We start from the raw sequence: 13029 nt of genomic DNA, 5'->3' as shown, positions 1-13029 counted from the left end.
CATGTACAGTCACATGGCGAAGTAGAGCTTTATGTTGTTCTATTTCCTGTCAAAATAATTTGATTTTACTGTTCATTTATAATAATTATTATTATTTATTTAAGAGTTGATTGCAATAGCAATAGTGAGGATGATAATAATAATAATGATAATGATAATGATATTAAATAATAAATTATAATTATAATTATAATAATAATAAGAAGAAGAATAAGAAGAAACTATTATAATAATTTAACACAAATTTAAGTTGTTGTTAGTATAATTATTATATTCAATCAGATCACTGAGCATCTCCTCTCAATTAAGTGCTTGCAAAACTATTTTCTTCTATGGGAAATTATTTTGAGATCCTGTTAATTAAATCAATTTTGATCTGGAGAGGATATGTATAGTATGAATTTATTAATTACAAGAATTGAAATGCAGCATTATTATCATTTTTTATTTTAGCTGACCCACCACCGCCACCTGGTCGGCCTCCTAAGCCAGGCCAAAAGCTGATGAAGCCTCGACAGCCACCACAGCCACCACCCCCCACAGAACTGGTTAGTAATTAAATAATTAATTATGTTAGTAATTTCAAGGTAGTTGCCTTGTTTAACACAGATCAGTGGACAATTCCAAGTTGAAATTATTAACTTCTTTTAATTAGTAAGTTGAAATACTGATTATGTTTGCTTAAATGGACTTGTTATCATGCAGTTTTTGCCCTATGAAATCACATTGCAGTTGTCGTTTTCTGAAAATCAGTGAGGCACAAGGTCAATCAGCATGACCACTAAGTATACTGTCAACTGTATATTCTTGTATCGTACAGAGTTATTTTAAGTAAAGTAACAAAATGTATCTTGTGATGAAGCTGCATCAGGCAACACTTATAAGTGATTAAGCATTATTTTCAAGACTTTCTTCAAGCTTGATGTTTGACCATGTGTGTGTGAAATTCTGAAATAAATTCTGTGATTCTCAGTGACTCTACAGGTACACTATAGTTTAGGTATCTGATATTTCCCTCATGCTCAACCTTGACACTAATCAGAATATTGTGAAGACCCCTAAAATGTTTCGGTCATGATGAAACTGTTGCATCATTGCTTTTAGGAAATTTATGATGAAGTACCAGAAGATGAACAGCCTGGTTGTTCGCAAGTTGTTTCAGAATCTCCTGGAGGTGTTGAAGTATATGAGCCATGGGAGAATGATGGCCCTGGTCAGCAAGAAACATATGAGATTGCCGATCATAGTGGACCCCAAGATTTTTATGAGGTCCCAGACTCACAGGAACCAGAAACATACGAAGTACCCGAGCAGGAGCAGGCTGGGCAGGAGACGTATGAAGTACCTGACCAAGAACCAGGTAAACACAGTGGGTTATTAAGATGTACTGTTGTATGTTCATAAGGGCATTACAGCACGGCCCCGCTACGACCCTTCCACAAACGGTTTGTGCAGGCATAGTGGTGTGCACATTGTACTTTTGATAGATGGTCAGAACATTGGAGGGTTGGTGGTTCAAGGCTAGGTCAGTCTCTATATTGCAGTGATGGTTCCTTAGACAAGAAAATTTGCTCCACATTCTCTCTCTTCGCCCAGGTGTATAAATGGGTGCCGGTGACATACTGCTAGTGGTAACCCTGCGATGGACTAGCATCTCATCCAGGAGGGGGGGTGGGGGGGGGGGGTAGTAACACTCCTAGTTGCTTCATGCTATGGAAACCAGGTCAAACTCCAGCCGTGTGGGCCACTTAGGCTCAAGTACAACTTTACTTTTTACCTTTAGTTACAAGTTTTCAGTTTTCTACCAACAAAGTATACTTTTTCTCAGTGTAGATCATAACAGTTTCCATCACTTCCATTCCTTACATTGTATACTTTTACTGATCAATTATACTTGTAACTCTTTATCAGTCAATACAACTTACAACAATGATATCAAACAAAATAATGCCTTTTCATCGCCATTAAGTCATGGTCATTTTCATTAGATAATAGGTGACCATAGCAACAGTATAACTATAGTTAAAAACAGCCCTAATTGACCAATTTCGATATATTAAAATTCTAGCGTGGCAACAAGGCTTAGGGGAATACAACAGCAGAAATTAAATTGAGGTTCAGATGAATAATTAATTATAATAATTAATTAATTAATCTAGCCAAGCTAGAATTTGAATACATGGAAATTGGTCTGTTTTGGCTTTAAGTCGTTATAACTCAAAAACTAGCTTGGTGTCCCCATTAAGTTTTTTTTTTACTATGGAACTGTCATCAGCATGTTCAGATGCAAGTTTTCACAAAGTGTAAAAAAATTTAGAGCCACCTTTAAAAACTTTTGAAACTTACCTCCAAATCAATGATTTCACTAAATCCTTTTCAATTTGGCAAGTGACATATAAACACACAGTCAGAGAGAGCCTCTCAGATGGAGCAGAACTATGCTTGTTTACTGGTACCATGTACATTCCCTTCGAAATATAACAACAAAAATTGACAGAAACTGCCTTTTATTTCTCATTATGTTTGTGCAGTTAGTCCATTAAAAACTAAATACATTGTAAATGAAGTGCTCTAAATAGACCTTAGTAATTGTCACCTGCGGCCATGTTGAGTCTTAGGAGAATAAAAAGCTTTGTTTTTGCACAGCAAGCATGGCACTAGCCTGCAAGCAAGCTTTCAGAGAAGAGGAGGGTTGGGGAGAGGAAAGAATACTCTGATTTAGCTCATTGTGAAAACTTTGTATCTTTGCTTGCTTTGGTTAAAAGCACTGATTGGTTCGATCGACTTTAGTAGGAGTGTCCAGTGATCAATGTGATTGGTAAACTTTGTTTTCGTGACCCCGGTAACAGTAGTGGCACTCTAAATGGCTGTGAATGGTCATTCAGAGCCAGACTGAGTCTAACACACTTCTAGTACAGCGTGGCAAAGTAATGGCAATAGGTAATACGTCAGCCCAGTGGTTTTACACTGAAACATTTGGTGTTGTGTTATTGATTTATTTATTGATTTGTATTTTGTTTACCAATGAAATTTCTTTTGACTTGTAGCTCCTCCAGCGCGGCCCCCGCCCAGAGGAACTGGATGGAACCCTCTAAAAACGTTTCCTGACAAGGGAAAACCTGTACTGTTAGATAAACCAGTGGAGCAAAAACGAGGTATGAGCACGGAATGTGCTGATCACTGTCCAGATAACATCTGTGTAGTCAAACATCGAGTTTAAAGACTTTTCTCTGCAGTCGTGACCTCTTCATAAATTAAATTAATGGTGGCAAAAAAGTACAAATATTCCATTTAAAGTTTGTATTCCTTTGAATTACTTCATGCATTCTTAGTTTAAAAAGGTGTGTATGTTTTTGCACCATTAGGCTGCAGCTTTTAAGCATGCATACTTACAATAACATAGTTACTGTTGATTTTCCGTGAAGCCAACCGACAGCCAGTGAATAAAAGTAACTTTAATTTATTGTTTTTTCTGTAGAGAAGCATAATGACCTGTCTTTTTTATATGAAAGAAAATGTGGTGTTTCGTTTTAAGGCTGGTAAATATCATAGAATGATGTGTTTTTCGAGTCAGTGACACATTCCTACTCGGAAAAAAGAAAATCCAATTTCTCCCAACAGGAGTTGAATCTGTCCTTCTGATTATCAGATGCTCTACCACTGAGCTACGGGAGACTTGTGGGAGTTACATTATTGTAGGCCATTAAACTATTCGTGCCTTATTATTGCCTTGTTGTTGCATGGCAGTCATCTGCATTTGTGTCAAAAGAGCTTGAAAATCAATCATTCACCTTGAAATTAGTTATCACTAGAAATGCAAACTTGTCCATTACTCGCGGGGGTCTATAAATTTTTGACCTGGACAATATGCACACTAAACAGGTTTTGAGTCAACGATTTTGTATGCAGTCATTGTCCTCACCTACTTTGTTTAATGATAATATTTTATTTTGTTTGTTACTCTGCTCTTGCAGGAAAGCCTGCACCACCAACTAAGCCCCAGATCAGTGCTAAGCCAAGTCCACCACCAAATTCTGCCTTAGAAAAAAAAAGATCCTCACGCTTGTATCCAAATTCCATTAATACAGGTAAAAGTAAAGTAAAAGTATTTAGTAAATTTATTTGTACACGGTTAGATTTAAAGCTAGAAGCTTGTAAGGCCGTGTAATCAAACAAATATTTTAAACAGAACAGAAACTCTTTAAAAATCCCAACTGGTAGGGAGGCTTACCAGTTGGCTATTTATAAAGCGTGGGCGAGGATTTGAACAGGGGACTACCATGAAACAAATCCAAGCTAGTGGTCAGAGAGGGGACTCAAACCTGGGGCCTCCAGATTACGAGTCCACGCCTCTAACGACAGGACCACATCACCTCCCCAACAGAGCAAGATTCATTTTTTCATTTGAGCCAACTCCTTTGCTCTACAGCTGTTAATTTAAATCATTCTGCAATTAGAGAATGATTTGTCATGAGGAGTAAGAATCTAGACCGTAATAAAACAAATGGCCTTTGCAGCTTACATTGTTTCATCAAACCCCACCTAACTTTCATTTTAATAAAAACCACTCTAGGATTATAGGGCCAAATCGTAGCTCTGTACTTTATTCTTCGGGTTGATGGAAATCTATAATTACCAGGTTTTAATAAGCTCTATATTTGTGGTTGCTCTATGTGTTAAATGTAATCCAGTTGTTCTTAAATTAAATTTTCTAGGGCCCAATAAGTCACCAAGCCCAACAAAAAGGCAGTCGGCAGTGTTAATACCTGCACCCACACCGAAAGTACTCTCTCCTCCACCTCCTCAGCAAACCACACCAGCAAAGAAAGAGGAAAACAACAATGAGAGGAAAATTAGCAATGAGATTCTCAAAAGCAGTTCTTCTCCAAGGTGAGAAAATGTTATTTTTAACCTACAATCTTGAACAGAATAAAAAGAGAACTCAATTCTTCCCCGTTCCCCCAAAATCAAAGATGAATTTGAGCGCAAAGCAAAACGCACCATTTTTCCAACATTGAAATGGGGGGGAGGGTGGTCATAATTTTTTTTCTTTTGAATTGTCCAAGATTCAAATTAACCCCCCTCCCCCCAAAATTGATTATGAATTTGTGTGGAAAACAAAACATGTCTCCTGGGTGATCTGAATTTTTCACTTGAATGGCCAAGATTGTAGGTGCTAATCAGTTGAAATCAAACTTCATGTTTTACATTGTGTTCTGCTGTTATTTTTTTATGTTTATGTCAACCTGTTTGGCTTGGTGGATTTATTGGTTAGTATATTCCAATGGCCAATTTCTATATTTGGCTCCAAACCCTAGTCAACTAAACCAAGAGATACGAAAAATCTTAACCGCGCATCCAGAAATTACCAATGCCAAAAGGTCACTTGGCCTTAATAGGTTGTTAAGAAAAGGAGAGAAACCCCACCCATGGTGTGGTACAAATATTTTGTTCTGGAATCACCCATTATATTCAAATTATTATTTTATTATGTCCTAGGCTTCCACCGGCAAGAGGGCAACTACCAAGTGCTTCAGAAGACGATGCACCCCCTCCCCCACCCAGACCAGGTCCAAAGCGTGGTCAAGGCATGCCTAGGGTATGTTAAAGTGACAGTTAGTAATTAAAAGTTTAAAGATTTTGACTTCAGAGTATGACAGTGAGGCTTGACAGTGATAAACTCAAACAGATAAGATCAATGCCTGGCCCATTCCTTGATGGATATATTGGTGGAAGATGTTCAAAGTTCCTCTGCCTCAACTACTACTTGGTGTGATTAAGATGTTTGGTTTTGCCAAAGGGAACTTCAAAAATTTCAAATAGATAATGATTGCCCTCTTATTCTTATTGGTTAGACTCAACTTGCCTAAACTCCATTGTGCTGTATATAATCCATACTACTCTATTCAACTCTATACCACTCTTATCTGCTCACCTCTACAATTCTACTGTACTGTGTGTACTGTACTTTCTGTATTACTCCACTCTTCTTTGCTTGACGCAAGTCTAATCCACAGGAATCTACTCAACTCTATTCAACACAGCTCTTCTCTTCTCTACTCTTCTCTCCTCTCCCCTCCCCTCCCTTCATGCCCTTTCCTCACTTCCACTCAACTCCCCTCTGTTCTACTCTACTCATAGCAGTCTGTGGTCGTATAGGCATCAGAATACCCCACCATTAACTTTTTCATCAAGAAATGAGACACATTTGGACTAACCAGTGAACATTTATTATGCAATGTGGAGAAGTTGAATACTGATCAAATTATGAACAAACGGTCAAAAAATAGTTAATGGGGTCTTTATACCTCTCAGTTTCAAAAAAAGCCAAGCTGCCACTTACATGTAAAGAGCTGATATATATGTGCTTTGTTGATCTCTTTTGTTGACTTCTTTCGCTTTGTTCAAAAGAGAGCAAAATAAATTACTCAGTGCTTTGCTTGAGTTTTTTGAAAAAGTAATGTTGAGTTAATCCTTTCTAAGCCATTCTTTCAAAAAACAAATAATGAACTGTATTACTAAAGTACATTGTACTATCAATTATTATTGATAACCAGTCTAAATGTAAAAATAATTGGAACCGTTTGAAACTCAAGGCCAGTTAGTACATGTTAGTACATCTAATGCCCTTTTTCATCAAGCCGTCTGTTCGAAATAATGTCTGTTTTATATTTTGACAGTCTCCTGCCAAGCCTCCAAGCATCAGGTTTGTTTCACATAAATAATTCTGAACTTGTAAGACTTTGAAGCAAGGGTCGTACAACAGCAAATATTATTATTGAATTTACACCCAGTTTTTGGACACTAAAGTATTGTTCTAATAATTCTGGCCGTGGGTGGCGAATGTGTTTGCCAACTACCTTTTTTACTTACTTGAAAAATGGCTAATGAATGCAGTGCATGTTTTCTGCCATTAGACAACTCTAAATGCCAGAAAGGATGGTTTCAGCAGACGTGAAGGCCCCACCCCTCCCCTACAGTTGTCACTAAGTGGCTTAAAAATAAATTACATGTATCTTTTGTTTTTACCGGCCATCCTTGTTTCCAAGCATGTTCTATTCTGACTTGTGGGCCGTCCTGGGTATCATATGTGTGTGTGATCTCTGAAGGTTTTGTCTTTTGTTGTTGTTGTTGTTGTTGTTTTTATCTCCTCTAATTACCGGTAGATCGATATTATTTTTTAATTTGTGATAATATATTATTTGTATATTTATTTGTTTCTGATCTTGTATTTTGCTGGGTTTTTTTTTTAGTGATTCTGATCCACCAGGTGAGTCAGATTATCCCAAATTCACATTTGTACAAGTGTTCTTAAAAATTCCCAAGTTCTTAAAGTCTTAATATACACTCGATTGCAAAAACATTGACAACTAAAAGGCATAAACCGTGAACGAGGAGACCCAATAGCTTTATGGGTATAAGTGTGCTAAATTTATTTGCATAATATTCTATTCTTGTGTGATGGTTGATAACCAAAATTAGTTGCATGTTGTGAATGATAGAAACTGTCCAAGTTTTCCTGAAAGTATCAAGTTGGCCGCCAACAAGGGCCAATTTTTAAACACTACCCACAAATCCATTGGGTCTTATCATTCATGGTTTATGCTTTTTAGGTGCCAAAGTTTTTGCAATCAGTGTATAACTCAAGAATACATGAAGACCAATTTTTTTATTTCATCTATGAAACATTCCCAGATTTGTGCAAACTTTCATATTAGCAGGCTGTTGATGCAATTTCATGGCAACTTATTCCCAAATTACCTTCTTAGTTACGGATTTGCTTGTTGTACTCTTCATCTTTTATACTACGTCCTTTATGTACGGTCCTGATATTTTCCAGCACACACACTAGTGTAGTAGCCTGCGTGCGTTATAACTCAGTGATGCACAAGACACAGGGCACATACATTATGTAGATATAATGAAAGTGATTCAACTCTGGACTCAGGAATAGAGTTGAAATATTGTATCTTATTCATTAAACCTTGCATAAACCCAAACTTTGTTCTGCAATGATTTCTATTCTCGGACTCGCCTTTTTCCTTGTTCGACCAATACTATTGCGCACATTTCTGGAATAATTTAGTACCTTCTTAATCATTAATGATCTATTGTTTTGTTGTTTTAGTTGGTGAGCCTGTACCTTCCAGTCCTCTCAGAAAAACGCCTCTTCCTCCTCTACCGTCCCAACCAAAGGTAAAGCAGTGATCACATCCTTTACCACATAAAGCAGGGGGGAAATAGATGACAAAAAATAAAGTCCATAAAATTTAAATTATGAAAGTTCTGAGTTCCAAGCTTTTTTTATCTTCTGTTGGCAAAAAAGTTGTGGTTGTGACTTTCATGCATGATGTGTTTTTGATTTTAGTCTCAACTGGGGCAGCTCAAGAATTCTCCTTGGTTTCATGGACCTTTGGATAAGAAGATAGCAGAGAGTGCATTGAAATCTTTCTCCAAGGTTTGCTTTGTGTTTTGAATTGTTTATGTTTTGTTTAAGTATTGAGTACTTTCCCAGTAATAGTGGAATCTCTTCTCAATTAACAATCACCCAAAGTGTTTTGCCTGTTCCAGTTAATCAGATTGTTAGGAGCAAGATAGCCTCCTACACAGAAGTACTTAGGGCTCGTCACACATTCCTTCCCCATAAACGTTCATGGGGGAGGAATGTGTGACAAGCCCAGAGAGCCCCTGCGTCGAAGGCTAGAAGCAATAACGTTAAGGAAAGAAAATATGCCCAGAGAAAAAAGGAGAGAACTGTTTGGTTTTGATACTAAACACACTTAGTTACCCTTTATGTTCTTTGTTCACCACTAGCCTGCATGCAAGCTCTCAGGGATGGGTGGGTGGAGGGGAGAAGGAGCACTCCATTCCCCTCCCCCTTCAGCTTGTTCACGGGCTATTCACCACATACTGAATACTAAACAGACCACAACAAGTTGGTCTCACCAGACGAGAAAATGAAGGGAAGGGGAGGAGAGTTTGAATGCCACACATCATACTCAGTGTGAAACAGTTTGTGCCATGCTAGATTGCTGACACAATGCTGCACATTAGCGCGCAACGTGTTGGAGTCATTGACTCTCAAGGACAAACAGTTTGCAGTTAAGCCCAGCTCATTTCAAGTGATTAATTAGTCCAGCACGCTGACTACTGGACCTCAGAAACTAACCCCGTTGTCTTCGTTCAATTACACTTTGTTGTTTGTGAAGGGTCCTGACCTTCTCATCTTCTTTATTCCGTAGGAGGGCTCCTTCATTGTACGTAACAGCTCTAAAGATCCCAATAATTATGCCATGTCCCTCTATTTCAAAGGAAATGTCAAGCATCTCAGGTGAGATATTCTTGGTATTGTTTGCTTATTGGTTTGTGTGTGTTGGAGTAGAGTTTGATTGTCTATCTGATCAGACTACTGTGATACTCATTCAGATTTTAGATGTTAAATGAGAAACTGTTGTCTTGAACTAATTCACGTTAAAGTCAAGTTTCAAGTTTCTTTATTTTCACATATTAATTAAACATAAAAGGAACAGGAATTAGGGAGAAAGGAATGTGGAGGTGTGAAAACGAAAACCCATGGGGTTAAAAAGTATTTACACACCTGATCTCCTAATGATCCTGCAAAAAAAGTTTCCACCCCCCCCCCCCCCCCCCTTCCTCTGGTTTAATTTAATGGTCCGTCCCTTACTTAACAAAAGTAATTGGAGATTAGTGGTGTGAAATTCCTGATTGTAGTTATTAGTCAGTGACCATTGTTTTCATCTGATCAAGGTTTTTCTCGTCTGTTCGTTACACTTTTATCTTGTTTCAGTCAGTTTCTTGAGGTCCGTTCTATAAAGTACTTCTGTGAACCAGGTTTTCCTCATTAAAGATCATCATCATCATCATCTAGAAATATTCCAATTTCCTTGCTATGAGACACTATCATGGTTCATGGTTGGGTTTGTGCAGTGTTCACTATACGTTTTTAAACCAAAATGCTCAAATAGATAACACCTAAATAAAATGAATGCTACGAGTGTATTCAGTTGTATAAACCCTCCCCTCTATGACATGAATGATTTCTTTTAGAACTTACTTTCTATTTTTAATTTATTTTAAGGATTTGTTTTAACTGTGTTTGTTCCTCGTCTCTTCACAGAATGCCTAAAACCAATAACAAATATGTTCTGGGAGACAGTGGAAAAGTGGTTAGTTATTGTAATGGACTGTCTGACCGACTGACTGTCTGTCCAACCAACTGTCCGTGTCTCGGATTGACTTACTGACTTGTGGATGGGCGGATGGACTCACTGCCTTGCTGGACTGACTGACTCACTCGCTTACTCACTGAACTGACTCACTGACTGAATGACTGACTGACTGACTGACTGACTGACTGACTGACTCACTCACTCACTCACTCACTCACTCACTCACTCACTGAACTCAGTAACTGACTGACTCGCTGAATTAACTCAGTGACTGACTGACTCACTCACTCACTCACTTAAACAATTATTCTATGTTGTAATCTTGTTGTTTTGGTTACCGGTAATTTGTTATCCTAGTTAACATCGAACCCTTTATAGTAACTAGATCAATACCTCCCTTTGAAGAGTAAGGCTGACTTACTCACTGACTCACTAACTGACTGACTGACTGACTGACTGACTGACTGAGTGGTTCACAAGCTGACTGGCTGACTCAATGACTTACTGACTCACTCACTCACTCACTCACTCACTCACTCACTCACTCACTCACTCACTCACTCACTCACTCACTCACTCACTCACTCACTCACTCACTCACTCACTCACTCACTCACTCACTCACTCACTCACTCACTCACTCACTCACTCATTGACTCACTGACTGACTCACTGACTCACTGACTCACTGACTGACTCTTTCACTGCCTGACTGGCTCGCCAGTTGAATGGCTCACCAGCTGACTGGCTGACTCACTGACTGACTGACTGACTGACTGATTAGCTAATTGGCCGACTGATACTTTCACTTATTGCCTGGCTGACTAACTGGCTCACTGAACTAACTGACTGATTGGCTAATTAGCCGACTGATTCTTTTTTCTTATTGCCTGACTGACTGATTGACTGACGTGTTGACCTAGTCATTTATGAAATGACCTTTTGTTAACTAAACGCCAGTTCTAAGTTTTTTTAGTGTTTTATGTATTCTGTTGTTTTGTTTAGGAATTTGATAACATAGAGGAGCTTGTGAAATACTACAGCCAGCACCAAGTTGATCTCAAGTCAGGAGGTTCTACATCGCTCACAGATGCCTGTCCAGTGAGGTTATGACGCTTTAGCTCAGCCTCAAGCCGAGTGCAGTAATATGGTGCAGAGTATGACTTTGCCCAAATCAAATATGGCTTCAATGATTTTTCTCACTCAACAGTGCACTGAGGTTGTTTGAATGTCGGGTAATGGTAACCCAGGATTAAAATTTAGCCAGTGTCCCAGTTTGACCTGTTTAGAAGCTTTTCTAACGCAGTCAAACTGAAAACGTTCAAGGAAAAAGAATTTACTTTCCGAGGAAACGATACCGTTAAATAGCAAAACTGAAATTGAAACCCTGACCGATATCAATCCTTGATTAGACTTACACACCTTTGAAACACTGGGCCGGGATAGATACTTTGCAAGCAGAAACTAGAGCACAATTAGTTACAATGTATTGCGAGTTGGTAAAGATCAGACAGGAGCTTATTTTCTTCCAAAATCTTTGGGCTGAGAGGTACTATTCTCGTCCAAACAACTTACAATTATATAGTCTATAAACTTTTCGATATTTTAACCAAAGCAACCAATCTTTTTGGGAGCTTGAATGAAATTTAAACACTTGAAATTAATCAGTAAAGGGCATGCAGTCAAGTAGGTTTGGTTCTGAGTAATCCATTTTGGGCCTGGCTGAGCAATTCAATAGCTATTTTATTTTGTGAGGCAGTTGATTAAAGGGCAGCACTGAGTTTTGTCAAAAAAGGGAGGCTAGAGCCGGACTTCACAATTGCAAAATATAGCAAAATTTTCACAATCAATTTTTAAAGCCTTTAAAACCAGGATACCCCACTTTTCAAGGATAACACTTTTTAATGCTTTGCAAAATATAGTTGATTTTTTTTTTTTGGGGGGGGGGGGGGGGGGTGGGGGAGTGGGGGGGTGTTGAACCAAGCGAAGAAATCTGATAGGTTACTTCTGTTAGATTCAAGTTCACCTGAGCTGAGATGGGAGGGGTGGTATAAAATTTAAGTGTTGTCCTAATGACACTATAACTTGTGTTGACAGTGTTCTTAGTGTAATTGCACTTAATGCTTCATAAATCGCGGGATTTTTCAATGGGTATACACTGATAAAACGGATAGATATACGGGATGCCTTCTGCGTCCCATCTTTTGCTGGCAGGCGTTCGCGAAACAAGTGGCATCGATCACTCTAATCTAAAAAAAAATAGATAGTGAATCGTAAAGTACGCTTATTTTAGACGTAAGAGTACTATTTTATACCGCGTAAAAAGTCATCTTAACATTAGCATTTGTAAGATGGCAGTATATTTTAAGAATTTGGATTTAGTAATGCTTTAATTACGCAGGATCCGTTAGCAATTAGTATTTAAAATAAAACGTGACCAGCGGTGCGAGGAAGGGTGGCTTTTTGCGCTCATTAGTGGGTCATAGTTTTATTTAGCCGATTTGTACAGGCGCGATAATGATTTTCTATTTAAATAGTATTTTTTTTAAATGTTAAGACTATTGTTAGCCATGTTAAACGATGAAACGCTTGTTTTTGATTACAAAATGAATTTGTGATTATTTTTGTATGCCTGGCCTGGTGGAATTGCATCAAAATAATAATGGGAAATGTGAAAATGCATTCAAATTGAAGAGACGCTTCTATCCCGTGCACCATTTGAACGTGGTTTTTGAACTAGTTTGTTGCTTGTCAGATGAAACAAATGTAGATATTTTTGTACTCCTATATGTACCTCATATATTTTAAAATAATAAAGTTGTAGATATACGAATTTTCA

General features: G+C 38.1%; 1 protein-coding gene across 2 annotated transcripts in view; it reads left to right on the top strand.

Moving 5' to 3' along the window:
* Positions 1–13029, top strand: part of LOC146483379 (uncharacterized) — a 35190-nt gene that overhangs the window by 22139 nt on the left and 22 nt on the right. For both annotated transcript variants that reach the window (XM_085106092.1, XM_085106093.1), the window contains exons 14-26: positions 454–548; positions 1105–1360; positions 3048–3155; positions 3975–4088; positions 4716–4890; positions 5500–5599; positions 6681–6706; positions 7254–7270; positions 8129–8196; positions 8369–8458; positions 9243–9331; positions 10139–10187; positions 11196–13029. The exon at positions 11196–13029 is cut by the window's right edge and continues 22 nt beyond it. In XM_085106092.1, the coding sequence (XP_084962218.1) occupies positions 454–548; positions 1105–1360; positions 3048–3155; positions 3975–4088; positions 4716–4890; positions 5500–5599; positions 6681–6706; positions 7254–7270; positions 8129–8196; positions 8369–8458; positions 9243–9331; positions 10139–10187; positions 11196–11303 (1295 nt within the window). In that variant the 3' untranslated portion in view covers positions 11304–13029. The remainder of the gene's footprint in view (positions 1–453; positions 549–1104; positions 1361–3047; positions 3156–3974; positions 4089–4715; positions 4891–5499; positions 5600–6680; positions 6707–7253; positions 7271–8128; positions 8197–8368; positions 8459–9242; positions 9332–10138; positions 10188–11195) is intronic.

The sequence above is a fragment of the Pavona decussata genome, unplaced genomic scaffold, assembly GCF_977016875.1.
Source record: "Pavona decussata unplaced genomic scaffold, jaPavDecu1.1 SCAFFOLD_39, whole genome shotgun sequence".
Classification (NCBI taxonomy): domain Eukaryota; kingdom Metazoa; phylum Cnidaria; class Anthozoa; order Scleractinia; family Agariciidae; genus Pavona; species Pavona decussata.
The sequence above is the reverse complement of the archived record's forward strand: the minus strand, read 5'-3'. Positions and strand labels throughout refer to the sequence as shown.